Source organism: Mesitornis unicolor, unplaced genomic scaffold (assembly GCF_000695765.1).
Source record: "Mesitornis unicolor isolate BGI_N332 unplaced genomic scaffold, ASM69576v1 scaffold1914, whole genome shotgun sequence".
Taxonomy (NCBI): domain Eukaryota; kingdom Metazoa; phylum Chordata; class Aves; order Mesitornithiformes; family Mesitornithidae; genus Mesitornis; species Mesitornis unicolor.
The window spans coordinates 1-27194 of NW_010181879.1; the positions used below are offsets into that span (position 1 = coordinate 1).

At 44.7% G+C, this 27194-nt stretch overlaps 1 protein-coding gene across 1 annotated transcript in view; it reads right to left on the bottom strand.

The window, feature by feature from the left end:
- Positions 1-18718: 18718 nt before the first annotated feature.
- MGA (MGA, MAX dimerization protein) overlaps positions 18719-27194 on the bottom strand; it is a 32976-nt gene continuing 24500 nt past the window's right edge. Inside the window, exons 14-20 of the mRNA XM_010183559.1 lie at positions 27128-27179; positions 25271-25456; positions 24445-24556; positions 22839-23072; positions 21633-21809; positions 21039-21191; positions 18719-20019 (exon numbers count right to left, since the gene is read on the bottom strand). Coding sequence (XP_010181861.1) covers positions 18719-20019; positions 21039-21191; positions 21633-21809; positions 22839-23072; positions 24445-24556; positions 25271-25456; positions 27128-27179 — 2215 coding nt within the window. The remainder of the gene's footprint in view (positions 20020-21038; positions 21192-21632; positions 21810-22838; positions 23073-24444; positions 24557-25270; positions 25457-27127; positions 27180-27194) is intronic.

Sequence of the window (27194 nt, forward strand, 5' to 3'; positions counted from 1 at the left end):
TTTGTGGACCGGAGCCTTCTGGGGAAGCGACAAGGCAGGAGGCTGTCGAACTGTACTGCCCTGCCACTCTGGGGAGGGAGAGGGGGCAGAGGGTGTCGGCCTGTGCCCGTGTGCCGGGTGGGCCTTGCCACACACATCATTGCTGTGACACTTGTGGGGTCTTCTGGCCTTCCAGAGGGCAGCAGCACTGAGGGTGCTTCTGGAAAGACACGGGTCCTGAATTTCATGTGTGAAAAAGTTGTTGAGTGACCACCTTACGTCAGGGTAGCCAGACTTGGATGATAATGCATCTTTTAAATCACTGGCGTTTGGGCCCTTTACTGGGGCTAGAACAGTTACCGAGCTAGCAAAGCCAGACCCATAGCAGCTGAGCTGGGCATTACTGGATGACCATGGGACTCCACCACCCCACAATAGGACTCCACTGCAGCTGTGGTTGGTTCCCACCTATGAAGAGGTCCTGGAGCTCCTTTTCTTCTCAGCCCTCTAAAGTTTTTGCTAAGAGTCTGGCAGCCAACTGTCACATCAAGATGCAGAGATGGAGCCAATGGAGTCAGAAATGTAGACACTTTTGTGCTGTCTTATAGGTGAGAGCCTAGAAGCAAACATGCATCAGGTCAGCAAGAAGGTTTTGCCCTTGAGCTGCCTAATAACTCTTCCCTATGGAAGAGTTCAGAAAATACTACGCTTATTCCTGTGCTTCTCAAATGGGGACAGACAGCTGCCCCATTATGCCATGGCAGGTACTAGCCACATGAGAGGAGGTGGGAAGGCAGATTTCACAGGCCACCAAGCCTGAATTGCTATCCAAGGGCGCACATTTAGGACATAGTGCTCTCTCTAAGAGTTCAAAGAGGCTGCATATGTCCACACTGGCCTATCATACATCTCCACACCAAAGCCTTAAAGGTGAAAAAGGAAAGCAGCATTTATTAGGGTGGAAAAGTCCTGCAAGCACCCCCTTCCTTAACACACTCTGCTATTTATTTCTTGCAATCTATTTTCTGTCCTTGGAGCATCTTTCTGGCTCCCTATTTTCTATTGTGGGTCCCTTCCCCCCCCTTTCCCATCTTTGGTGATTGTCCCATCTTCAGTGACTAATTCAAACCCAGAGTATTCATAGCAATTGGAGTTGATAGTTTCAAAAAATACAGTGCAGGAAAATTTGCTAAAGTTCAGGCACAGAATTACCATGGCAGGTGATCCATGTGGGCTATGGTTTTCCCCTTAACGGTGCCCACTGTGACCAGCACATTGCCATGTCACAGCCTGTGACTACGGGAACCTGCACCACCTGAATTCCAGGAAAAGGTTACTTCCACTGGGAGTGGGATTCTGAGCAGGCACAAGGGCTTGCAGGACTAAGATCTTAAGGCTCGACGGGTTGAAAACCTGCATGTATTGATGAAAAAACCCAGAGATGTAACACAGGACAGTCACATTGTAGCAACCTGCAGGACGTGACTTTACAATGTCAGTTTGTAGCCTTTGTTAGGATTTAGTTTTGATACACAGGTGCCATAGAGAAATCCGTACTTGTTGCTGTGTTAAAAAGTCACAGAGTTCCAGGAATGCTTTCTGAAAGATACCAAATTTTGTGAGTTAAATTGCAAGTGCTGGTAATGTTGCAATTATTTTTTAAATAAAAGTAATTAAAGTCCATGAGAGATAGGAATATAAGTATAGAGTAATTGAGGTATCTTAGCTCTCAGCCCCAGACACGGCCTGCAACCCAAGAGCTGGCGCATAAGAAAAGGATTCTTCTAGAAAATGTGTATGTTGTCCATTCCTACCAACCCTGTTGTCCTATGGCTGAGTAACAGTGCCCTGTTGCTAAGGGTGAGGAGAAATCCATGAAGGAAGCCAGAGCTGCTGCTGCAAAAATTAAATCCCTCTTCTGGGAGATTTACTCATATGCTTGGTTTTATCCAGACTATCAATTCTAGTGAGTGCAGCTACTCACACTGCACATGGAGTGATAAATGTGCCCCAGCCTGCACAGGAGTGGGACCTGGCACTGCCCAGGAGGAAAAAAAAATAGTTGATAGTTCTTAAATTTCTGCTGTTCGACAGTAAAACATCAGAGTCATCACATCTGGGAGAAACATGCATACGTTTGAGAAAGAACTGAGGGATGTCTTTGAAAACAAGGGCCAGCTGAGATGTTTGCTTCTGAGACGCTGTTTAAATGCAGCTAGCGCTGTTCCTCTTTTGTTGAAAGCTGAGCACAGCATAATGTGATTTGTGATTACAATTCTTTGTGTCTGTGAACCGACTGAAGAGACAGACTAACTCTGAAACAGCAGTGAACTTAAAAATTCAGTGAGAAGAAACTGGGACAGGGAGCAGATGATTCTGACTTTCTGACTAAAGCATACTACCTTTCTAGGTATTTCCTAAGCAGGATGAAATGTCACAGAGTTTCTTCAGTTTGCCTTAAAGAGAAGGGTCTTGCCAGTGATTTTTTAGGAAACATTTTCTATGGTTTTATTAATACAAACACTTGCTCATTTTTTTTTCTTTGATCCTATTAATACGAAAGGAAAACAAGCAGGAATCACCAGCTTCCTCTAGGTATTGCAGCACAAGTCTTACCACACACCTATTTCATTATTAGAAGGGCCAGATTTTCCAATTGTAATATCAAACTTCCAAAAGATTAGTGCAGAACCCTTGCACTGACTCTACAACTACCAGAGCTTTAGCTTGGGTGAAACTGGAGTAGATGATGCTAATCTGCATTGTTTCTCTTCTCTTCTCCCAGTCCTACCCTCCAATAAATATCAAATAACTTGAAGAGAAAAAAACCTACGTTTCATCCAGTGGCATGTCTAGAAGCAACTGGTAAACCCGCTGCTCCATGACGTGCCTCCTGATGTTGCTCTTGCTCTTCATGTCCAAAATAAGCTCTCCCACACTGGTAGTCAAGCTGGCAATCTGGTCAGCCACTGCTTCCTCTGTTGAAGCTCATTAAAGGTACACATGTAGTTTGTGATGATGTGTGCGCTTCTCACTGTGCTCACCCACCCCACCCAATCCTGCTGTTCCCTTTTTTGTGCTGCTATCGCTCACCTTGTCGTAGGTTGCCTTTACTTCAGAACAACACTTGGTTTTTTTGAATATGTTCCTATAGGGCACATCTCCATAAGGCTGCACCTGGACTGAGATCAGTTAATGATAACTGAAGGCAACAAGATTTTCAGTTTAGAGGTCATGAGTTCTTCCTTGGCAGAAAGGACAACATACCATGAATAAATTCTATCATTTTTCTTTGGCATTTGCAGCATTTGGTCTTGAATGATGTGTTCTTAAAGTAGTCTTCTGAGGGATGCTATAAATAATGAGAGAGAACAGATGCCTCGATAAATGAAATGCCGTATTTTTAAGCATTAGGTAATGAAGTATCTGAAAATGTTCTTCTCTGTTGCAGAAATCCTCTGTGCTTTTCTAAGAAATAGCGTTTTGCAAATAATCCCATGGTCCTCCTGTAGGGCTCCAAGCAAAAGGAACATTTTAGAAGTGATTTTAAACAAAATTACTTTCCTAGTAAAAATATCATGGTGAAAAAGAGCATATAAAAGAAGACACAAAGCAACAGAGCAGAAGTGCTACACAAGCCTCAGTGTGATATTAAAACAGTATCTCAATGTGCCATTAAAGCAATATATCAATGTGATATTAAAACCTTTCTTTGAACTTGTGCCCCTTACACATCAAGCTCTTCTCATCACAGGCAGGGAGCTCTCTAGGAGGCAACTCTCCAGCCAGCTGTGCTGACACGATGAGGGCAGCCGTGGTCCCAGCTGCTGAACGCTGCCCGAGCACTGTGTGATGAGGGACTCAAGGTGATCTGTGCCTCTGAGCCCCTGCCGTGCTGATACCACACTGCAGACATGACCCAGAACGGTTGCTTGATCAGCTTGGTTTTGCCATTTTGTAATTTACTTAGTCGAGAAACAGACCTGAGAAAGGATTTCATTTATTTCAGACGCTGACAGCTCCAGAGCTGACCTGCTCTGCTGTTACTAGAGGGAGCTCCAAACTGGAAGCTGTGCCAGCCAGCATGAGCAATTGAGGCCATCTCAGAGTCCAGGTGAGTTAGTCAGGGATCAGCAACACACTCATGTAGATTCATAGCTTCCAGACAGCTTAGAGCATGGGTTGAACTTGCTCATGTGTGTTTGCAGCAATAGTGGGGACAGACATTTTGTTCCACACCCTTATTGCCACTTTTCTGAGCAACTTTCAGGCCAAGTGAAGAGCAGACAACACATTTTTCCCACAGATTTGAAACTCCGTGGAAGAAGAGCATTCAGTCATCTTCTGTAATTGTCTACCCTTCTACCATCAGAGGACCATGGCACTGCTTTCCAGTTAAGCTAACAGCTATCATCTGAGCCTCACAGGATGTTGATTCAGCAGGGTCATAATGCCTTTTTCCACCTGTTGACTTGTTAGAACAGTGCACAGCAGGCACTCGGACAGGGAGAGAGGGTGGAGCAGGAAAGATACACAGCTTTGGTCTAGTCCAGAATAAAAATAACTATATGAGAAACTAGAAGGGTAGAGGGCAAGAGAAGAAAAGCAGCTACTATGCAGTATGCAAAGGGCACTTTACATTTAGTTTTTCTCCAACTGTGAGAATGACTGCAAGCTTAATCATAATTTCATTATTAACTTCTTAATTAGATAGGAGTTTGCCCCTGGCAAAATGCACCAAGGATTCTTCACTGGACACACAAAAGTTTTCAAAGGTCTGTGTACAGCGTGTCAGGTGATGAAGCCCAACCAGAGCTGGTGGTTTTTGTTGGCCTGTTTTCACAGAATCACAGAATCCCAGACTGTTAGGGATTGGAAGGGACCTCCAAAGCTCATCCAGTCCAATCCCCCTGCCGGAGCAGGAACACCCAGATGAGGTTGCACAGGAAGGCGTCCAGGCGGGTTTTGAATGTCTGCAGAGAAGGAAACTCCACAACCTCTCTGGGCAGCCTGGGCCAGTGCTCTGTCACCCTCACTGAGGGTAACAGAGGGTGCTCTGTTTTACCCCAGTGAGCTTTGTCCCTTCCTCTCTCTTCTTTATTGCCAGAGCTACAAGGGATAAGCAGAAGTGTTTCTGGAAATGGTTTCCAACCGTAGCCTGGGTCTTTTTATCAGGCTTCCGGTACCTGACTTGAAATGTTTAGCTTCTAGCCAGCAGTTACATAGGACTTTTTCTTCATGTGTTCCCATGGAAAAGTCATGTAGACATCTATGGGTCATAATGCATCCTGGGAGAATATGCTTATATTAGAGATCCCAGCTGAGCTTTAAAAAAAGAAATACATACACACATGAATGCCATTCAGCTGGCTGCCAGGAAATTGTGCTGATAAAGAGAAACTATGGGGAATACAAACAAAACATGTAGTATAGAAAGCCCAACTGAAGATAGGAAGATGCTGCTTAGAAAGGGCTTGTATCCACCAAGGATGGATAATTTCTGTAATGAGACAAAAGGTGCACAGATATACTTGAAAATCCCAAGCACAGCTACACTGATTTTTTATTTTCTGAATTAGAAGAATTAAACTGAAGGAAAAAAAAATTACAAATCCATTTAAATTTTATCTCTGCTATTACTACAGGTGAACTAGTCCACTTATGTCTCACTTCTGTATTTCAAAGGATCAACAAAATCCATGCCCTCATTTAAAATTATTTTTAACATAATTAGCGAAGTGCACACATGTTCAGCTGTTAAACCATGGCCACGTTCTGACTCACCTGGAGCCCAAGGCATGTGTGCATCCGGTGTGTGGCAACGTGTGCTTCCAAGCTTGCTGTGAGGTGGCAGATGTGATTGATGACAAAAAATCTGGGCCGGATGATTTAGGCCTGGAGGAACGGCTGCAGGATTTCCCACAGCCACCTCAGGCAGCACGTGCTGTACACGCTCCTCACAAGAGCATCGTCAGCACTTGGATGTCGAGGGGGTGGACAAGCCTGCCAGGACACTGTGGGGGCTGGCAGCTCCCCGAGGGCAGTGCCAAAGCCCCAGCTATTTCTGTTCCAGCTTCTCAGGCAGTATAGCACTCCGTGTGAACAGTTCTCTCCACTAGCTGTGGCCTGGCCCATACATAGGTGTGTTAGCTGGCTTGTGAAGGGAGGTAAATTATGTCACAACTATTAAATTCTTGCCAGAAGCAGGACTTGCCTGTGTTGTTCATTTTTCAATGGCAGGGGATCCAAATACGATGCAGTAGTTGCTGAATGTAAATAGATTGTGCTTCCTGCAGTCTTCATGGAGGCTATTGGAGAGGACATGCAGCAAGTACTGAGGCAAAACTCAGCCCAGACACTGTGTGGGTCCTGTGAACTCCCCACCATCACAGCTCTGGCTGGTCAGAGCAGCCAGGCTAATTCACAGGGTTTTCTTTAAGCATCGATCTGAGCCTGGTCTGATTTACATGCAGGACCAAATGGTTTGACAGTCTCAAAAACACACAGTGGAACTGTAGTCTTGCATGAACTCTGTTCTAGAAAGTAGTTAACAGGGACCTTAGATGTGGGTAGAACAAGAGCAGCAGCATGCAGAAAAATTACAAATCCAGGTAGGAGAGGGCTCTCTCATCGGCCACGCGCCAGGGCTGGCAGGCACACAGAGGTTGAATGTTGGACACAGAGGTCCCTACTTGCAAGGGGAGTCCAGAGCTTAAAATCACATGATAGGAAAGCATTTGACTGAGCTGGTACTTAAATAAGGGATGCCAAATCCTTGTTCCCTTTTGCAGAAGTTATTTGTGTTCCATTGTTCTCCTTAATTACTGCTCTCTGGAAATATGAAGCACAGGATGAACTTTTACTGTTGAACTCTGTGAGGAGTGATAAAGGTTTCCCTTAGAGCACTCACTTTATATCTTTCCCAGCTTTGGGCCTATAAACATTTTGCAGTGAGTGGAGGTGTGGAGACCTACACGCTTAAGCCCGTCGGCTGTGAGTTTAGGGGGTTCTGAAAGGTAGTTGAGAACAGCAGCCTTTCACAAACATCTTAAAAATACCCTCAAGGGCTCACTGAGTGGAGGTGGAAAGCTGCTGCCTTACTGCTCTGAGATCACCCAAGGGCCTGTTTCTTGTAGAAAGGTTGGGTTGGGTTAGGTTTATGTTGGGTTGGGTTAGGTTTATGTTGAGTCAGGTTAGATTAGAGAGAGCTCCTTAGCCTTACAGACAGAGAAAGGGATCAACACTTACATTTTCTAGCATGCATCTAAGCGACTGATTGTCCTTTCACTTGTCTTCCCTCTGGCAGCATAGGCAAGAGTGTACAAAACACACCGTTTTCACTCCAGGGCTTTTCTGCATGGGAAGCAGGGGGCTGTTATTTTCCAGGTCTGTCCTGAGGCTGAGGGAAGAGGTCTTGCAGCTTCCTGTGGGACTAAATGTCACATGGGAATGATGCTGCTTCATCCCTTGGCTGATGTCTCCCTGGATGTTCTTACATGTTTAGGTCAGCTCTGCGCAGACTGCAGGGATGGCACTCAGCATGCAGGCTGGCCTTGGCCCAGACCTGAAAGGAGAGAAGCACTCAAACCCCTCCCATGCTGAGCTCTGCGTTCCCCACCGCCTGCTGTCCAACCTCCCCCTCCCTCCCTGAGAGTATGTAGGTCACTGCTGACATTGTTTTCCTCTGAGCTTCCTTCTCTTTTACCACTTAGTTTGCAATTAGCCCATACTTTTGTAACTGACCTAAATAAGCCCGTTTGTTTCATTCTCCTTCATCCCATGCCTTATGTTTCCAGAGAGCAGTAATTAAGGCATACAATGTAGCACAAATACCTCCTTGCTCTCAGTGATCCTCAGCAAGCTGATAGCGTAAACCACAACTCAGCCAGCTTTGGGTTTTGCCCTGAGAAGATGACAGCATGACAGATCTTACAGCTCCAATGTGCTGTACAGCTGTCTGGCCTCCACAGATGCCTTTTACTTATTACTACTGTTAGCAAAATTAAAGAACCACAGCAAAACTGTAAGCAAGCAAGTAAATATGAAAGTCCTTCTGATGACAAGTGATGTCAAAGGATTATACTGCAAGCCATGAAGTCCACCTGTTTATATCAGGTTTTGCAGCTGCTTGCTGTGTCTCCTACAACCACACTTAGCATGTTGATGATATTCTAAATTTCCTCTCATGTCATCATCCTTCCCTTCCCATTAGGGCTCAAGTATGAATGTTGGAAAATCAAATGCAATGAGCATGCAAGTTCTCTCTTTCCTTCTCTCATGTTGTTGAGCAGCACACAGCTGGCCAGGTTTCCAGCACTCCCTTTTGCCTCAGTTTCCCTGCCTGTTCTCATGAAGTCCTGCCTGGAGGGTGACATCTCATCAGTGTTCTCTTTAATTGCTCTGCTTTCTGCCTTTCACGGCCTTAAAAACAAAAAGCAAATGTCAAAACAAAAGCTTGCAAGAGGTTTTTTTTTTCCCAAAACTTCCTGCTGGGTCCCAGACCCTCCCGCAGAGATGTTCTGCTGCTTCCCCCTGGGGTGTCCAACTCGGTGTGTGCCTCCTGCAGGCAGGGCTGGGTGGCAGTCGGTACGTTGGGTTGGAGGTTCCAGGGGGTTGTTACAGAGCCTGTATCCATCCTATCGCCTCAGAGATGTTGAAATGAGGCACAGGGGCTGAAATGCAAACAACATTTCATGCGGTTTGGAAACCAAATATCAGAAATCCTGGCCCTGCATCAGTTTGTGTTTTTCCAGACCCATTGCCTGTACCCTGCCCAGCCCTACCTGTAAGTATGGGCTGTAAGTTTATGTCAGTGCCTTTGCTTGTGCTTGGTTCTCTAGAGAATATCTGAGAGGACTTTGGTAGGACTGTCTGAAGGCAAAGTTAACTCTGTCCCAGAGGAGACTCTGGCCAGAAAGCAGAGAGACAGTATGCAGATAGGCACAAGAAAGAAAAGCAAAGCTGTGGCACATGAAGCTAGGGTTTTCCAATAAACCTAAATTTGGCACCCAATTCCAACTGCATTTCCTTGGAAGTAGGGCAACAAATTACCATAAACCCCTTTTAAAATCCCTATCAGTTCAACCACTGGGCTCCTTGAGACAGATTTTGAGAGCCAGGTTTCTTCCTCCCTTTGTAACATAGTGCAGAACTTACCACGCAGAATGAAATTTGACTTTTCCACTACCCATGGCAACCATAATTCAATTAAACAGGACAAACCCTGGAGAGCAGTTACCCTCAGGACATGATATATTAAATATGATACAAGCAGGAGAAGAGTGAAACACAAAACTCGTGAAACAATCCTGTCAAAGGAGAGTTGGCAAGTGGGTGCCCTTCAGGACAAGGACACACACAACCACACGCACTCTCTCCTTTCTTTAGGCCAGTGCACTTTACATAGATGACAACAAATAGAATGTACTGGGATTAATGGCACCATTTACGTGCTTGTAAGTCTGTCTGAAGAGCAGTCAAGAACACGTTTAACCTGTATGTATGCATTTGTTCCCATTGCTAATGTGCAAACACTCTTCTGACTAGGGATGCTTTCCTGAAGCAGCGCCAATGTGAGCAGAAAACAAAAGTCAAATACAAGAAAACACAGCCAATTAGTCATCTGGCAAGATGACTGCCCCAAAGAGAGGGAAATATAAAAGTATAGCCAGATCTTAAGCTCACAGGAGAAACTCTTCAGATGTCATGGTGATGTGCATGGCGTCAGAAACCTCAACAGATGAGAGAACGCAAGAGAGTGGTGTGGCCTGCGCTAGTACATTCAGGAGCAATAACAACCCTGCAGAGGAAGAAATCAAAGTGGAAGGGAAATTCCTCTTCTGGATAGACTCAAGGTGGTGAAAAATAGAAAGCACAGCGGATAAGTGTCAAAGTCACAGCAACCCCAAAGTATTATTCCCAGAATGACCAGAATTAGGAAGGCTAGAAGTGACAGCCTAGAAATGTTGGCCAGGGAGGTGGCATCATCTCCACCTCTTGAGGTTTTTAAGTCCTGGCTGGAGAAAGCCCTGGCCCTGCCCTGAGCTGGAGGCTGGACTGCAGCTCTCCAGAGGTCCTTCCCCACTTGAATTTTCCTATGATCCCATGAGTGCCTATGATTTAGCACACAGATAAGGCAACTACTGACATTACCATGACAACAAACTGGGTTTATGCTGGTGTTGCGGCTTCCTGCAGAGGAGAGTGCACGCTTCCTTGAGAGAAATGGTCACAAAAAACCATTGAGATTTATGCCACTAAACTCATTTGAGCTTTGCTTTCAATCTGATGAAAGAATTAATAGGTTATCAGCTTGTTACACAGTTAATTTCTGCTTCTGTTTCAGGGGATTTTTTTAAGATAGAGGGGAGACAATTACATTCAATCTTGCAAAAAGAAGATAATTACATCCTCTCGCTTGGGGAGACAACCAAAATGGCTTTAGCTAATACTCCCAGAGCTGGGGGGAAGGCAGCCAGTCAGCAGCCTGGGCCGCCTGCATGTGGCTCATCACAGCCAACCCAGCGCTGTAAAACATACTCCTTCACCACCCGCCCTGTTGTCTTTCTAAGTAAAAACACATGAAGCAAAACGCTGCCAGCACTTTGCTCAAATACCGCAAGTGACATTGTGACTGTGGTGATTGGGAGTTGAAAACAGGCACATTCTAGGCAGCAGCGCTCCTGCGAAACGTGGTCACTCACCGGCAGCCAGCGCTGGGGAGCCCACCAGCAGCGCAGGTTCACGACTCGCTGGAGGAGCACTGCGCTGCACTGATCTGCTCCAAAGAACCTGTGGGCTCCTGAATTGGTGGGCAGAGAACAGGGGTGCAGGACCCTGTCACCACAGCTTCTACCCTGGCAAACACCTGTACGGGAGCTTGGAGACACAAGGGAGTTGGGGCCTGTGCATGACACAGCTGCAGCAACGGCTCCATCCAGCCATGGAGAGGGCTCTGCTGTCTGCTCTGCCTGCCTCACACCTGGGTGCCAGCTGCGCACAGAGCAGCTCCAGAAGCAGAGGAGTGCTTGGTTCCCCGCACACTTTCCACTTGTACTGCCTGCCTGCCAGCCAGAGCCAAGGATCCGGTCCTCTGGGACCCACCTTCAGCCAGAAATAACTTCTGGCTTGAGGCAATTTTAGTAGCTCACTGAAGCCACTGGCTTTTCCCTTTGGCAGTTATGCCTCTCTTCCCCACCCTATGAGAATCAAGTTTTCTTTCAAACATGAATGTGCCCCTTGTAAGCTGATCTGCAATATAATTATTTTCTCCCTTGCTCAGCAAAGTTTGTGAAACTGGACATTTTCCCCGTCAAAGCCAGACAATGAGGCCTTGTCTACGCTGGAGCACGGTAGTAAACAATTCCCACTGTGGCTGCCATCAGTTCAGCTCGCCTGGTGGGAGCCGTTTATTAAAATTTCTTCCTGGAGACTAAGCCTCCCGGTTCAAGTTGATTGCCCCATATGTCAAAGCCACAAAACACTTGTGGGGTGAGGTTCTGCAGAAAGACTTTTGTCTCTTTTTGCCATGGACATTCAAAAGCCGAGGAATTTAAACCTTCGCAGAGCGGTCATGAGCTGAAAGTCTGCTGGAGCCGTTTTTTAAACCCAAAGAGTCATCGTAACCTAGAAGTGAGAGCGCTGGTTGAGGAGCAGGAGTTGATCATTACTGCTGCAAAAGATTTGCAGGCATTACCTTTTTCTGTCTTACTTTTGCAGCCAGTCACCTTAATGCAAGTTATGACAAGATCACATCAGATCTACATCATTAAAAAAAGTGTCAAGATAAACAGAGCAGGAAAATCCTATCTGCTGTGTTACCCATCTCGCACATGGAAACATGCACACGTGTTTGGACTTTGCTGAAGATCCAGCCCCATCACCTGTCCCAGGCCACCAGAGGGTCCCACCACCATGTCCTTCATGCCCCAAACCAAGCGAAGCCCAGCCAAGCCAGCAGCTGCCCCTCACCCAGCATCTGAGAGGCACATTCTGCAAGGGCTCCCCACCAGCCTCCCACCCCCCCACCCCAGCGCCTCGCTCCTGCACAGGGCTGCCTAGGCAGGAGGGACCTTGTCCAGGCCAGGCTGCCTTTACAAGGCAGAGCATCCAAAATGTAGCTCCAGCCAGGCCCCAAAGGGACACTAAAGGTTTATCAAATCACGTTTTACTCCAGCTGCATAACATTGTTTTATAGTAAAGTCGAGGTCTAGCACGTCTGAGAAATAAGGCATAACATTAGCTAACAGATTTTCAAAGCTCAGCACTGCCAGTGCCTCAGGCTTAGGTATTAACAGGCAAAGCTGTCTAACCAAGAGCTGTGGCCCCACGCAGAGAGGGCCAAGGGCTTACGGCTGAGGACAGCGCAGCTTCATCTGTGCCAAACAACAAGCAGCTCCTGCGGGAAGAGACATTTTTACCTGCTGTTTACCCAAACAGCTCCAGCCTTAATTCGATACCAAAAGTAACCAGACACCTGGTCACCACTGGGGTTTTTTCCTTCAGGAGAAAAGCATCTCAGCAAGGAGTTCCAGGATCCCTGCAATAATTGTGTTAAGATGCTTCAGGATAGAAGATGTGTGAATAAAAGAACACACCTGGCAAGCCCTCAATCACGCGGAGGACAGGGCAGCCCAGGGCGGAGTGAGGGAAGCAGCTGCGTTTGAGCCCCTTTTCCTTATGCAGAGAATAAGGGCTTAAAAGGTCCAGGCTCAAGCAGGGAGAAGGACTGGTGGAAGAAGTGTAGGAAGAGGAGCACCTGCCCCTCAGTCCAAGAGCAGCTTGTGCTGCTCCTGAAAGGGAACCTGGCACACAGTGAGCTGCAGAGGCAGTAAGGGATGAGCGGTGCAAGAGCTGGTGTCGACTTCGCCATCACCTCCCACACAGACCCACCCTTCTTCCCTTACTGCTGCACTAAATCTTGGCCAGGTACTCAACAGGGGGTAGAGCAGCACGTGCTGCTGCCACGGCCATTCTCAGCCCTGTGGAGGAACAGCGGTGTGCTGTCCTAAAAATACCCATGAAGCTGTTGCTGTCCTGCAAATGGACTTCTTGGTAGTTGGAACAATCACGTACCTACAAACAAAACAAGTCGTCATCGTATTTTCACACAGCAGAAGGTCCAGGGGAAGGGCAGAGATCATCAGTCCCCATGGACTGAAAATACGTTGTGCTATGCCAGAAACCAGCAAGCTTTCATCATTCATCCTCTTATTTAGTTTTTTATGTAGATTGGATCCAGCACAGTTTAAAAACAAACTCTGGACCCAGTTTTTCAAGCTGATTGGGATCCAGTCATCTGTGATTTTTGTTAGGAAAAAAATAAATTAAAAAATAACCCCAGTGTCCAGGGACTCAAGGTTCATTTTCCAGGTCCTTTGACACCTCTGCGGTGTGAAGTATTTTATAACCTTGCAAGTCTCAGGAGCTGCAGTTGGAGCCCATTGCTAATGTAAGCTGTGCAGACCCACGCCAGCTACAGCCTTTGCTCGGAGCTTTGTGCCCCTGCACTGGAGGAACTGGAGCAGAGCCAGCACCACCCACATCCCTGCCCCAGCAGGCCCTCAAACCCCAGCTCTGGCCAGAGGAGTGGCTGAGGAAGAGCCGAGAAGCCAGGCAATTTGTTTCATACAGCTGTTGTCCAAGGAGTTAATCAAAACATAAGCCACTAAAAATGGCATACGGCTTATGTTTGTGTATCTTTTTTTAGCTGCTATTTCGTTGCCTGGGTTTAGCCCACAAGGCACAGCGCGCTGCCGAGGGGCACCTCTGCGTGTCGGGCGGGGGAACTACAGGGCCCCGCGGCCGGCGGGAACCCTGCCCTGCGGCCCTCGGCGCTGCGGCCGCCAGAGGGAAGAACGAAGTCAAAAAGCACCCAGAAAAGCCCGTGCTTGGCATCACAGGAATCCTGCTGGCAGCAAGGGGCCGTTGGAGAGCAGCCGCGCTGGACCAGGGCAGGGGGAAGGCAGGGGCATTCACAGATGGCCCTCATGAAGATTGGACCCTCCAGACGGGTGGGGTGGATGCATTAAGCGGATTACGAACAGACATAACCACAGGTCCCAGACGCCTCACTGGGGTGCGGGAGGTTGTGCGGCTGCAAACCCGGGGTGAAGGCCCGGTGAGGCCCAGGCAGCCAGCAAGGACAGACCGCGGCTTTCCTCCTCGTCAGAAAAGACTCTCGGACAAGTGGCGACTTCAATCTTTCTAAGGGTAAAATTCTGTTTTAAAATGAAGAGGGAGGTCCTCCAGAAGAGCTGCCGCCTGTCATGGGCCTCCCCAGCTCCCAGGACAGACAACAAAGGTGCTGGCTGAGGCAGCACAGAATTCAAATGCCCAGGAACAGTCAAGTGTACGGTGGTGTAACAACGCCGTTGTGGTCTGCAGCAGCAGTTAAAAGGCCAAATAGATGATGCACTGAGTTTAAGTGATCACAGGGCCACAACTCCTCCACTACGATGATTCCAAATGACAGTAATTAATTTATACTCCATTTGTTGCTAATTATGGACAAACCAGCCCTCTGCACATTGTTGGATTGCATTTATGGACTCAAGTCTGGCCTTAAATCGGTTGTTGCAGAGGCTCCCAGTAACTTTTCATAGTCAGCTCGTCAACTGAGCTTATTTGTACAATCACCTGTCTTTCCAAGAACACAAGGAGCATGCTGGAAAACATGAGTCCCCAGCACAGATCATCATGGGACTCTATTAAGAAGTTCTTTCCATTGCAAGCCTGACTGGATATACCTTACACTTATGTTCCTTTCTATTCCAAGAAGTAACTTTATCCCATAAAATACAGAGTCAGGGAATGAGGCCTTGCTGAAGGGTTTCAACAGATCACGTATCACCCATTTTTATTCATTCTCTCTTGTGAGACCTGATCATCATCTTCTCCATCACTTACCCCCATGCATAACTGTTGTCTTCATTGTATTTTCTTGCCTCAGGTTTGTATGTCAAACTTACTCATTTGTAGACATTCTGTACTTTAAAACAAACCAACCAACATCTCACAAGTGTGTTATCTTCCATCAAATGGATATGGAAGTGACAGATGGCGACTTGTTACAGGCATTTTATCTGTTTCTTCTAAAAAAGCATCCCCTGACGCTCCACTTGGAGACAGATCTTCCGACCTGTTCCCATAAAGACAGCTGTGTTGTACAACTCTACGGGAAACCGATACAAAGGATTAACCTAAGTCTGGGGTTGAGGGAAAAGGATTTTATGTGGGCTTATCTTCAACTGCTCCTTGTTTTGCTTTTGGTTTGGTTGGTTGTTTTTTTCCTTCTTATGCCATGATCGAATCCTAACCCCACTGGCTTCCTGCTCAAGATGTATTTTGGCGAAATTAAAGCCTCTTCCTTCTGTCTCGGAGCACACACGTGTGTCATCAGCCCAGGCCCAATGCCACGTGTCACCACCAGCACACCACCACATCGTTTCTGCTCCCTCTCCCTCCCTGTAACAAACTTCCAAAGCCAGTTTTCTAGTCGACCTCAATTGGTTTATTTTCGTTTTACACTTTGTCCCTCACATACAGTTATTTAAGAGTCCGGTACTGTTAGATTTCTACAAAAATATCCATTTGTCAAAAGCAGAAAAGAGGGAAAGATATATTTTAATATATAAAAGGGGAAAAAAAAGCTAAATCTGACATTTCATTATATTCTTAAAAACATTCCAGTCTATTTACAGATGTGTAAAAAACAAACAAAATCTCCAGGTCTCTTGTTCTAGTGAGAAATGTGCGCCTTGCAGGGGTTTCCTTTGTTCTCCTGATTCTAAAACCTTTCCATTACTTGCCATATTCTTGCCTTATTGCCTCAAAAGACAGCATATATAATTTTTAAAAGGTTTGTTCCAAACCAATGGGAGCTTGAGGGAAGAGCAAAAAAAGTCACCATCTAAATTCATAGCAAAGTATTAAGCTGCAGACATGAGACAGTGGAACAAGGAGAGCAAAAACTAAGAGCATTTCAAACATGCTTTGTTGCCTGGTAGAATCCATCACAGATACTTCCTGGAACTGCACCAACTACCACTTCTTGCAGCCAAATTTGGGGTCTGTTCTTAGTTAATTTAGTAATCGTGTTCAGGAACCAGAAATTTTTGCTGTCGTCTTTACACAGTACGTTTTTAGTGCAGTAAAATTCCTTACTGCCCAGTGCCAAACAGTAAACACATCCAGGCATTTTCCATTACCTTGATAATAGACAAAACATCCTCAAAAGCACAGCATTTCTTTCAGATAACGTCTGAATAGTTTTCATGGTACAGCTTTGTCCCACAGAAGTGTGCAAAGCACACACACCTCTTACAAGTGCCGATTAGCACAGAATTCTGCCATTAAAATTGGCCATTTGGACCCCTGAAAAGCTGAGGTGCAGAAAGAAAGGTCAGTGAAAGGAATCACAGGACAGCTCTGGTCGCTGTTTTATGCACAGGAGGAATGAAATCTACTGGCAAAACAAACTGCCACAGGTAAGAACCTATGGCATGGGTAAGAACCCTACTTCAGCCTATTGGAAATGCTCAGAACCACATCCCCAGGTAAATCAATTCCAGTCTGATACAACGCTACTGAACTGATTTAGTTACTCCAGATTGCCACTGGTTTAAAATGTTAAAATTCTTTAACAGCAGGCAGTCTATGTGTGGATACTTACTCATATTGCCTTTTCTAAGGCATTCAGCAACAACTGTAACGACTCTTACACTGACCTATATTATATTCTCTTTTCCAGATCACTAATACAGGACTTGTATCGTTAAAATAGTAAATATGCAAAGGGAAATAAAAGGTGTAACTGCTTTAAAACACAGCATTTGGAATGGCCAGGGGAAGAACCTTTTTTAGGTAGGCTCTGGAGTAACTTTATGCATACCAAGCTTGAAGGGCTTCTCTCCTCTGCAGCAAGATACACAATCATAAAAAGGACAAGGAAAACACGCAAGGGATGAGGATCCCCTGGTAGATCTACCCAGGACACAGATCCAGCCGAGGCAGCTTCCTGCGCAGGAGTACGGCTGCACCAGGTACCACACTGCTCCCCGACTGCAGACACCACTCAACACCTGCGCAGCCTCAGTGCTGGAAAGATGCAGTCCCTGCACTGCTGCATCACCAAGGATGGAGAATGTCAGGGGGGAAATCTCAGCTGCTCTTGCTGAAACAGTAAGACGGGGGATTACGTTCCTAACCAGAAAGCAAGAAGCACCACCAAATTCTGTGTAATTTTCATGGCAACGGTTTTTTTTCCTTTTTGGAGCAGTTAAGAAGCCCCTCAAGCGCACTGCAATTCGTATTTACAAACTTGATAGGAAAAGATTGTGTATACAGTCATTAACAAATCATCTCTCCTAGGCTGAAAATTTCCTTTGTCAAGAAAACTAGGAAAACAAAAACTGTGTACAAAAATATAAATATCTTTACAGTCCGTAGACACTTCACATCCAACAGCTGAACCGTGAAGAGTATCTACAGGTTACTGAGTAAGCAGTGGCAGAGAAGAATAAAAAATACATCTTGTGATTCAATACTGCCCTATTTCCCTGGTAATGCGCATTTTTTGTTGACTTTTTATTTTTTGCTATACACAGCTTGTGCAAACGCGGTGAGAAACCTCTGAGTACCTTTCCTGAATATATAAAGAAATGGAAGGGTTGGAAAGATATACACATATTTTCATATATACATTCACATATACACCTCACTCATTTACGCTAGGCTACAACAGTGCTCAAAGCGTTCTGTGTTTCTATGAAGCAGCACTTCCTATTAACATTCGTAGCCACCAAACATCTTGAAGAACAACAGGAGGGAAGAAAATAAGTACTGGGAAAGCACTCGAGCTACTTCAGAAATGTATTTAAAGATGTAGCAATAGGCTGCCCAAATTTATTTCTACTCCCTGTAATATTTCCTTCAAGAAATGCCCTAACCATTAAAGGAGGGAGTATTTCTACAGGGGCAGGAGGCAAAAGTGAGGGGTTTTTTTTAGTAGTTTTATGTAAGTTAACATACTGACCTAATTACACTAGGAAACAGAATTTTCTTCCCCACGTAGTGAGAGTTAGGGATGTTTATTAAAAACTTCTGTGCATACGCTGCTAAAGAGTCTCTGCCAGAGACCTATCTAGCACCAACGAACAAAAACTCTTCACTTCAGCCCTCTGCACAGTCTCAGATTTCCTTTCCGCTGCTCTAGGTAACAAGTCTGAGATAACTGCAATCTCCTTCCTGCACATCATCGTATTCTGCACACATTAAAAACAGCAAATGCGAACAATCCCATTTCTGCATAGATAATTTACCCGGTACAAAAACAAGTTCCCCACCAAGACAGCTGCCTCCCTACTGGTGAGGGGCAGGGGAGAGAGGGGCAGGGGGAAAATCTCTTTCAATAGCCAAGTTTTCTCAGTCCTTTGACAAACGATTTCTGTGAAGGACCCAATTTTGGAAGGATACCATGTGCCCAGCAATGGTTACAGATCATCTTCCTTATTTTGTGAAGGAGAACACCCAGAATTCAATAGTGAGGTAAAAATATGGTAGCATGCTTAAAATTTCATAGCACTTATTTCTCAATGTGGGGCCTGCCCTCAGATGAACAGAGTGCTGCTGATGTCACACAGAAAACAAATGCTGCAGACAGGGGAGGTCGCCGAACTCTGACACTGGCTCACACTGCTCCAAATCTCCATTCCAGTCTCCGATAAAAAAATATACGCATTTATTTGCCTGCTGAATTTGAAGGCAAGGTCCCAGTAGTGTTCAATTTTGCAACCACAGGTGCCAATAAGGGCATCGCTTTGTTATCCTGCCCTTCTTGAACACTTGTAGGTAATGAAGTTTTTACCCCACTGGGTGCCAGTTTTGCAACTACAGGTGCCAGTAAGGGCATCACTTTGTTACCCTGCCCTTCCGAGTCCGCTGGCAGACTTGCCACTTTTAAGCCAAGCGGTGCCAACTTGGGCATGGGCCTCCAGAGAGTGTCAGCATTACTGGCTTCTGGATTCATTTTCATCTGCAGAACTGGTGGAGTCACATTAGCAGTCTCTGCCAGGGTTGTTATGGTTTTGCCATTCCCACCACTGGTTGCGGACAGATTGGGAAGTGGATCCTTCATTTCAGCACCTATTACTATCTTTAGAACATCTGCTTCAGATGAAGGCTCCCCAGAGTTCTTCTCCCCGTCAGTGAGGTCATCATCTTCCAGCTGCAGCAGGAGAGGGCTTATAGAGCCACCATCCTCCGGACCTTCAGAAAGGTCCTTAAAGCTGCCTCCCAAATGGCCAAACTGGAAGGAAGACCCATCTGCAGCAGTAAGATCACCGGCTGCTCCCCGACGAGCTCCTGCATCTTCATGAGAGAAATCCGAGTTTAGAGTGCTGGGCAGCTCTGACATAGCTGAAGCATCATCGTTCAATTGCTGGTTGAGGAAGGCAATCTCATTAAGCAGTGAAGTGAGGGTTTCATCAGTGTCATCGCTCTCCTCAATGCTGCTCAGTAAGTCACTTGGATCCAGTTCTGCTTCCTCCATTGCAGACGCTACTTTCCTCAATTCCATTTCTATCCTGGAATCTTTGATCTGCAGTTTACGGAACGGCAGTTCTTTAGATTTTAGTCCTTCCCCTCCATGATCACCGTCTTTCCTCCTGGCTTGACTTCCTACAAACTCACCAACGCAGAGCTTTTTGCTCAAGGACTCTGGAGGTTCCTTTGTACACGATACGTTCCGCAGCTGTGGAAAGGCATCTTTATTTTCAAATAAAACTTCTGTGGGGCCTGTGGTGTTTATTCCATCTCCACCACTGTCTCCAGGACATGGCTCGGCTTTTTCTTCTGAAAGGATGCCATCGCTACTCCTGCTTTCAAGGGGTGCTCCAACCAAGGATTTCCCAGCAGCCCGACTCCTCACGGCTGTTGTTCTATTACATCTTTTGTTTCTAGTAGGGGCAAGACTCATGGGTCCCTCAGTAGCCAGTGATGTTACATTAACGATCTTTGGCATCATGAATGAATCTTCGCTTTCTGCAAAACCAAACAAAGCAGCATCCATCAGGATCCATGCTAACTGCAAGATAATTCCTAATTAAATATAATTTGCTTACTTTGAGGTCTTTCTTAAGTAAGCTGCTCTTCACAATTTAAACTGCTTACACAGTTTTGGTCAAGTGAAGCCTTAACACATTAATAGCTTAACTTTCAACTTGTAGAACAAGAGCAAGCTCCATATCTATTATCCTAAAACCACTTGTCCTTCAGCAGGCTAGCACAAATTCAAGTAACTGCAATGCCTGTAATTCCGATGGCGATGCACAAGGAGAACAGAGTGACCATTTTCTCCCCCACTGTTTTTTCACGCTTTACTTTTACACCGACATTTTGGAATACTGGTTTTGTGCACAATACCAGAGATACATTTCAGGAACATGCAATTACTTACTTTTTGCATCTAAGCAGTTCCCTATTTATAGCACTCACATTTTTCCCGGCCCCAAACCTGAAGTGAATTTTCCTTTTTCATTATGACCAAATGACCACAATGAAGCAGAAAGCAAGTGGCTTGCTTTTAACACAACAGACAGCAAGCAGCACACTACAGGCAGGAACCACGCCATGCCTAGACCCAATGTACAGTGCAGTCTTGAAAAATATCTCTCCAATGGGCAGCAGAGCTGGCGGAAGATGGGACGGGGCTGTACCAGAGACAGAGCCTGGATGTAAGAGGCAAAGATTTTCAATAGCCCCACCACTGCTTTGCACTGTAACTTCCCCAGTAGGATGCACTTCAGTCGCCACTTACTCTGATTTTGCCCAGGCCAAGGAGACTCAGTGAGGTGAAGGGAAGTTAAAATGCTCTCACCTACAATCCCCTAGAGGCCCCTCTAAACTGTTCAAAACGCTTAATAGTGATTTTCTTTAAATACCCAGACAATAATACCTATACCTATACACCTTCCTAGTAAGGAAGCAATTTACCTTTATTTTTGCAAGGATAATATTCCTCATGTGCAAGCAAAAAGATCCATAAAAAACAAAGCCCCTACCTGAACGGAGTTGCGCAGCTGATCCTACTGTTGAGGGCACTGGGTTTCCAGCAACAGTTGACAGTGTAATGGGAATGCTAGAGTTAGTAAGGATTCCTTTAACTTGGACAGGAACTGTTGATCCTGGCAGCTGAATCATCACAGAAGCAATACCTTATCCAAGAAAAACGGAAGGGAGGGTGAGGTGGAAATAAGAGCCTTTCAGATACTCAACTCTAGTACTCAATTAAGCCTGGAAAATATTAGCCTTGCACTTCTAGGCAAGACTTTCTACACTGTAATACCATCTGAAAGTGGTAAAAACCAAAAATACAGACCACTTAGGTGATTACAAAGTCTTCCCTATGTTTCCTTGATTTAGGAATAGTGAAAAATTTAACAGATTTTACTTACCTGTTGATAAACTGATAGTTTGAGTTAATTATATCAAATATATTTTAGGAGAGTCAGGTTCTACCTCAGTCAGTTAATTTGTAATAATTTTAATAAAAATTAAAAACTGAAATTAAGTAACGTGTTACTTTATAAACTGCTGTGCACATCTATGAACAGCATTATCCTGATTGTCATTAACGTGTTCTCATATGATCATACCTGGCTGCGCTGTCATTGTAGTACCGACAGCCTGAGGCTTTAACTCAGCTTGCAACAGTGTGGAAGGAACAGCTGTGACGGGCCCTGGTACCAGCGGGCTCTTCAGTGTCAGCACCTGCCCCTGTGGAGTCATCACTAGGTTTGCAGCAGTTAGTGTAAGAGGGGAGGAGGTGTCTTCTGCCAAAAAAGAAAGATGTACATCTGTAATTTACTCTGGGATAGCACCCTTGATGGCAAATGATGCCCTGTGATCCAGTGGTAAGTACAGTAGCAGAAGGAATTCCAGCTAGGTTTATAAGCCCTAGATTCAAAAGCTGCTACAGAAGCTGTGCAGGCTCCAGGAACCTCACCTACACAGCCAGGGCCAGTCTGCACTGTCTCTTCATACAGTGTAACAATCCTAACTCTCCAGAGTGGCACCCTGATCGACTATCAGAGCAGTCTTGCTGAAATTACAAAGGGGACTTGTTCAGTCTAAAGAAAGAAACAAAGTTCTCCCACCACATCCAAATTCTGATGCCAAATTTCCCCAGGACTGAATAAAAATGAGGCTTGAGAAACCAGAATGACTGATTGTTTGTAAAAGCCCAAGAGCACTTCAAGTAAGGACCATTTATTATTACCAAAATAAGAAACATCACCAGATCCTTACAGGATATTACAGTGGCACTACCATGAAAGTTTCTATTTCTGCCATTCCTTTGCTCCTTCCTACATGCAGGGTGCAAAAGTCTTCATAATCACCAAACGCTTCTCCACACATTCTCAGCTCAAAAAGCATTCTCAAATGTCTGACAATTCTGTCATGTGAGAGCAACTCTTCCAGCACCCTGAGAGCCAGCTTGTTTGGGGAGGGATGGTTTAAAAACTGCATCGGCAGAAAAAGAACCACTTTTGACTCTCAGAAATTACTGCAGGATTGCAGTGAAACTCCACGAGATCAAAAGACAACCTAATAGGAATTTACTTCCCACCATTCTGAAACTGAAGTCACGTTTGTCTGAAGACCTCAGAGGTGCTGGTCTCATCCTTACTGAAAACAAATGGTTCCCACACCTATTAGAGGGACACTTTCTGGTTCTACACTCAATTCGGCTTCAAGAAACAAGTTTCCTGCACAAGTAGGCTAGCATTTTGCCCTCCCGTGGGGTGCTGTTTCAATGTCTGGCTCTGCTTTATGCAAAATCTGCATTGCTTTTAGCCTACCTTTGGGACGGAGTGCTTTTCTGGCGAGTATCAGTGGCTTTCCTCTTTTGTTTGTCATGGGCAACTGGACCAGCTCTCTGGAGGAAGCGGAAGACTCTTCTTGCTGTTTGCTACCAGTTGGGGTTACAAGAGGTTGCTCTGGCTCAGGTGGTTCTTTCTTTTTTTGTGCTTCTACTGCTTTTTGTTTGGCATAGATATATTCCAGCTTCTTCAGGACAACCTCTTCTGTCTTCCCTATAGAAAAATTATCAGAGTCAACCAATCTTCAAACTCTCTTTCCAAAACTAATGAGCTTAAGACAGAACTAAAAACCTATTGCGTTGACACCATTCAACTACTGTACAACAGATCACCACCACCCCCAGCGAGTAAACAGCATACTTAAAAACACACCAGATAAAAAGTTACCTTGAACTGGCATGAAATCTCTTGTACTGAAGAACCCTGCTACTGAAACAACATTTAGACAAACTCACATACAGCTTGCCACTGACAGGAAAATTGTAACCTTGAACAGACGCAGATTTTATAAAGAATTTGTTTTCTGCAGACGCACACAATTTAAGATGATCAAAGTTGAAATAACTATACTGGCTTGTTTCCTGCTTATCATTTATGTTCTGACATCACGGTCTCTGCTGAATTACGTCTGTATTTCACTAACTCTCCTGAGAAGATCTTTTTTCCTCATCAGTTTTGAGGTACTTCACTAAGAATGCAAAAGATCAGAAAACTACCTTGTGGAGTTACTTGCTTCCATTCCCTGCCCAAAAAGCTTATCATACATCTTCTGATTGAGATGAATGTTCACTAAAGCACTTTTTTGTTTTTGTTGTTATTGTTTTTTTACCAAGGACCTCAAATATACATGAACCGATTCACGTAAATACACAACATTGAAGTATCGTTCATTTCTACTTTACAGGTAGTCTCCTGGTTTTATTCTCAGGCAGTAAGAAAGTTATAAGAAGAATTTACTGGCTTGTTTGTTCACACACATTTTGACACTGGCTGAACACGTGTCACAGCTTTCTCACACCTCCAAGTGAGACAGACACACCATAAATACAACATGGTTTTGTCTTGAAACGCCTACATGAGTAGCAGCTCAGAATGTACTGCAATTCTGTTCTGTGGACAGAGCTGCCACCTTTTAGACACTCCTAGCACCAGTTCTCCCAAAAGCAAACAAGGACAGTTATTTGGAAAGTTGACCAGAGGAGTCACAGGTTTTGGTACTGATCGAAGACAGCTGGGATGCTTGTGAAGCACTGAGCAGAAAAGCTGTTTCAGGAAGTGACTGATGAGAGAATGAAGTGACTTTCCACCCCGCCCCCACACTAAAGCGTTCCCAATGCACAGGAACCCAAGCCTGTGGCTTGCAGCACGGAGATGATTCTACACTTCCTTCAGGCATCAAAGAAAACAAAAGGAGTTCTTATCAGCATGAGTGCATCGCTGAGTCAGAGCTTAGCCGTCAAGAGTCTACATTTTATGTGAACTAATGACTCACCTGGACCAGCAGAGGATTACTCCACTCAGTCCCAACTCTTAAAAACCCTTTCTTTCATTATTGGAGCTAGTCTGTATCCAAAAACAGTCTCACCTGAAAGCGTGGATACTTTTCGAATCAAAATATCTTGTTTGCGTGTCAGCAAGTTCTTCTGGCCACTAAGTTTATCTGCTTGATCAGTCAATCCTTGAATTTCTTCATAGGCCTAGAAAAGTGTCAGGGCACTGATTTATAAACCAACGATACACAAAATAATAAAATAATTATTTTCCTTCCCAGAAACCTTCATAAAATTTATTGAGACATTTTCATCATCTTGAGAAACTAGAACTCAGAGAAAGCGTGTGAAGTACCACGTAATGGCAGTTTTCCCTAAAGGCAAGCTGAAAAGCAGTAAACATCTTGGACATCCTTCCTCCAAAGTTCAGCTATTTTAAAGAAAACAAAAAAAAAGAAAATCAACTTTTATCCCCCAGTTTTGAGGTACAGCTGATAAGCATAATTGTGCAAGTACAACTTACGCTTTGTTTCCTGTCATCTTTACAAGTAAGTTTTTAACGTCAGTATAATACTTAATAAAATGCTATCTTCTCCTGCATTCAAAAAGTAAGTCTTCAATGTATTTCCAAATTGCCTGATGTACACAGTAAGCCACAAAGGAATTAAGACATAACCTTCCATGGTTGAACTCACAAGGAATACAGCAAGGAGAAGGCTAATCTGACAACATGCATCTGTGCCATCAAGAGTAATATTTCAGGAATACAGATTCTTTCCAATGTTGTTTTATTCTAGCGCGTCCTGTAAAGGTGACAAGTTCTCCATTCACAGCATCACTGGGAATCACTCAAAAGAGCTCATTCCAGTTTAGTTACTCTGTCCAGATTAAATGATTCTCTTAAAGCTTCAAAATACTTACTTGCTTGAGGATGTAGCATTTGGAGACCTTGGGCAGGTTGTGTAACCCCAGAGCTTCCTTCAGCTTTTCAAAGAGGTCTCTCATTTCATTACGTCGCCGGCGTTCGTTTGCTGTGTGTGTCTGGCGGTAATGAGCAAAGGCTTCTGCCTCAGACTTCATCCTTCTCTTCCAGAACTGACGTTTCTGCTGGAGAAGTAACCATATTGACCAGTTTAAACAAAACAGGTAAGGTAATGGAATAAACTTCAAAGGTATGCTTGATTTACAAGGTTTCTACAGACACCTGAAGATTTCATGTCATGCTATTATGTCTTCATGAAAGTTCAGTGTCAGAAGCGCTCGCAATAAGCATGAAATGCTGACCAACAAGAAATGACCAACATAATCACATCAACCCTAAAGGAAAAGATCATGAGCAGTCCCTCCTATTCATAAGCTTTCCTTTTTTGCAAAACAAGGCCACTTAAGAAACCGCAGATTTACAGCAAAAAACCACACGTTTGAGCCAAATCTTTTTTGTTGTTTGCTAAAAGTCTGCTGCTGAATGTAACTAACGCATCAAATACAAGACACTGGAATTTTTCCTGGACTTGAACTACTTTTATTTCTATTTTGTTTCATGGGTACATATGGGTTTGGGCCAAGAGACACTGTAGGTAGGAATGTGAAAGACGGCATTAAAACTTATCACCCCAGACATCTACCAAGAACCAGGAAGTGTCAAAACCAGGCTCTGATTTTGAATTTGCTTAAGTTACCAAAAAGGCAATAAGCATAATTACTGATCCGTACAGGTCTGAAGGTTTGTTATTTCATCACTGCTCTTACAGGTTTTGTACAACTATGCCATCTATTTCATGATGAAGTAATGCCAGTATTAACACATTTTCTACATCATTTTAGGTGTACTCCAAAGCCCAGTGAATCAGTGGAGAGACTCCTCGGGTCCAGCAATGCTATTTCTGAGCCTGCTGGCCTTAAGAGGAAACTGAAGGCTGTCTCCTGAAACCTGGCTCTTGACACCCATTTTGACCTCGTACGCAGACTGAGCACAGTAAGGCTACAACTGCATCTGCTCCTGTTGGGCATGACGTTGCTTTCAAGGAAGGGCCTCATGCCACGACTTCAAGGGCAGAGAGAAGAATACCTGGAGAAGGCGAGGCAGGAAGAGCATCCTAGAACCCATCTCCATCTCGGGAAAAAGCATACGTACCAGCCTGCTCTAATGTGTAAGACATACACCAGGCTCACACCCCACTGTAAAGCCCCACTTCACCCCAGCAGGTAGCTCTAGACCTGACATCAAGTACATCACAGATAGTTATCGTGGACAGTTAGTGAAAGTGGCTTCAAAGCCACCTTAAAATTCAGCACAAGCTTCAGAAGGATTGCAATGAGTTTAGTTTGAAAGGATTCTGCATTATCTTTAACTTGCCTAAATACATAATATTTAAACTATTGCTTCCGTAAATCCTTTGCCCAGTGCCATGCCTACATAATCCCATATAATGTCTTCAACACATGAAAATATTTCTCAGTTGTTCATTACCTTACATGTGCTGTAAACATGGTTTATGCCAAGAACACAAAACCTAAGCAAATGTACTAATAAATAAATGCAGATATTCCTCCCATACATAAAGCTGAACCTGAAACCCGCTGATGCCAGTAGCAGTCCTTTTTCTTTACTGATATTAGGACTGAACCCCTTCCCCCCCATATGCACATTTGGTTTCTTGTATTTAATCGTAACTAAATGGAAGCAGATAAATCGCATTAGGAGTTTCACTTGAGATGAAAGTTTATCTTTAAAATGGAGGCGTGATACCAAAAGGAAAGAGGAGAGCAAGCATATACCTTCGCACGTTTTTCTGTTATTTTTTCATCCGAAGAATTACGAGCATGGTATCTGGAAGAAAGGTAA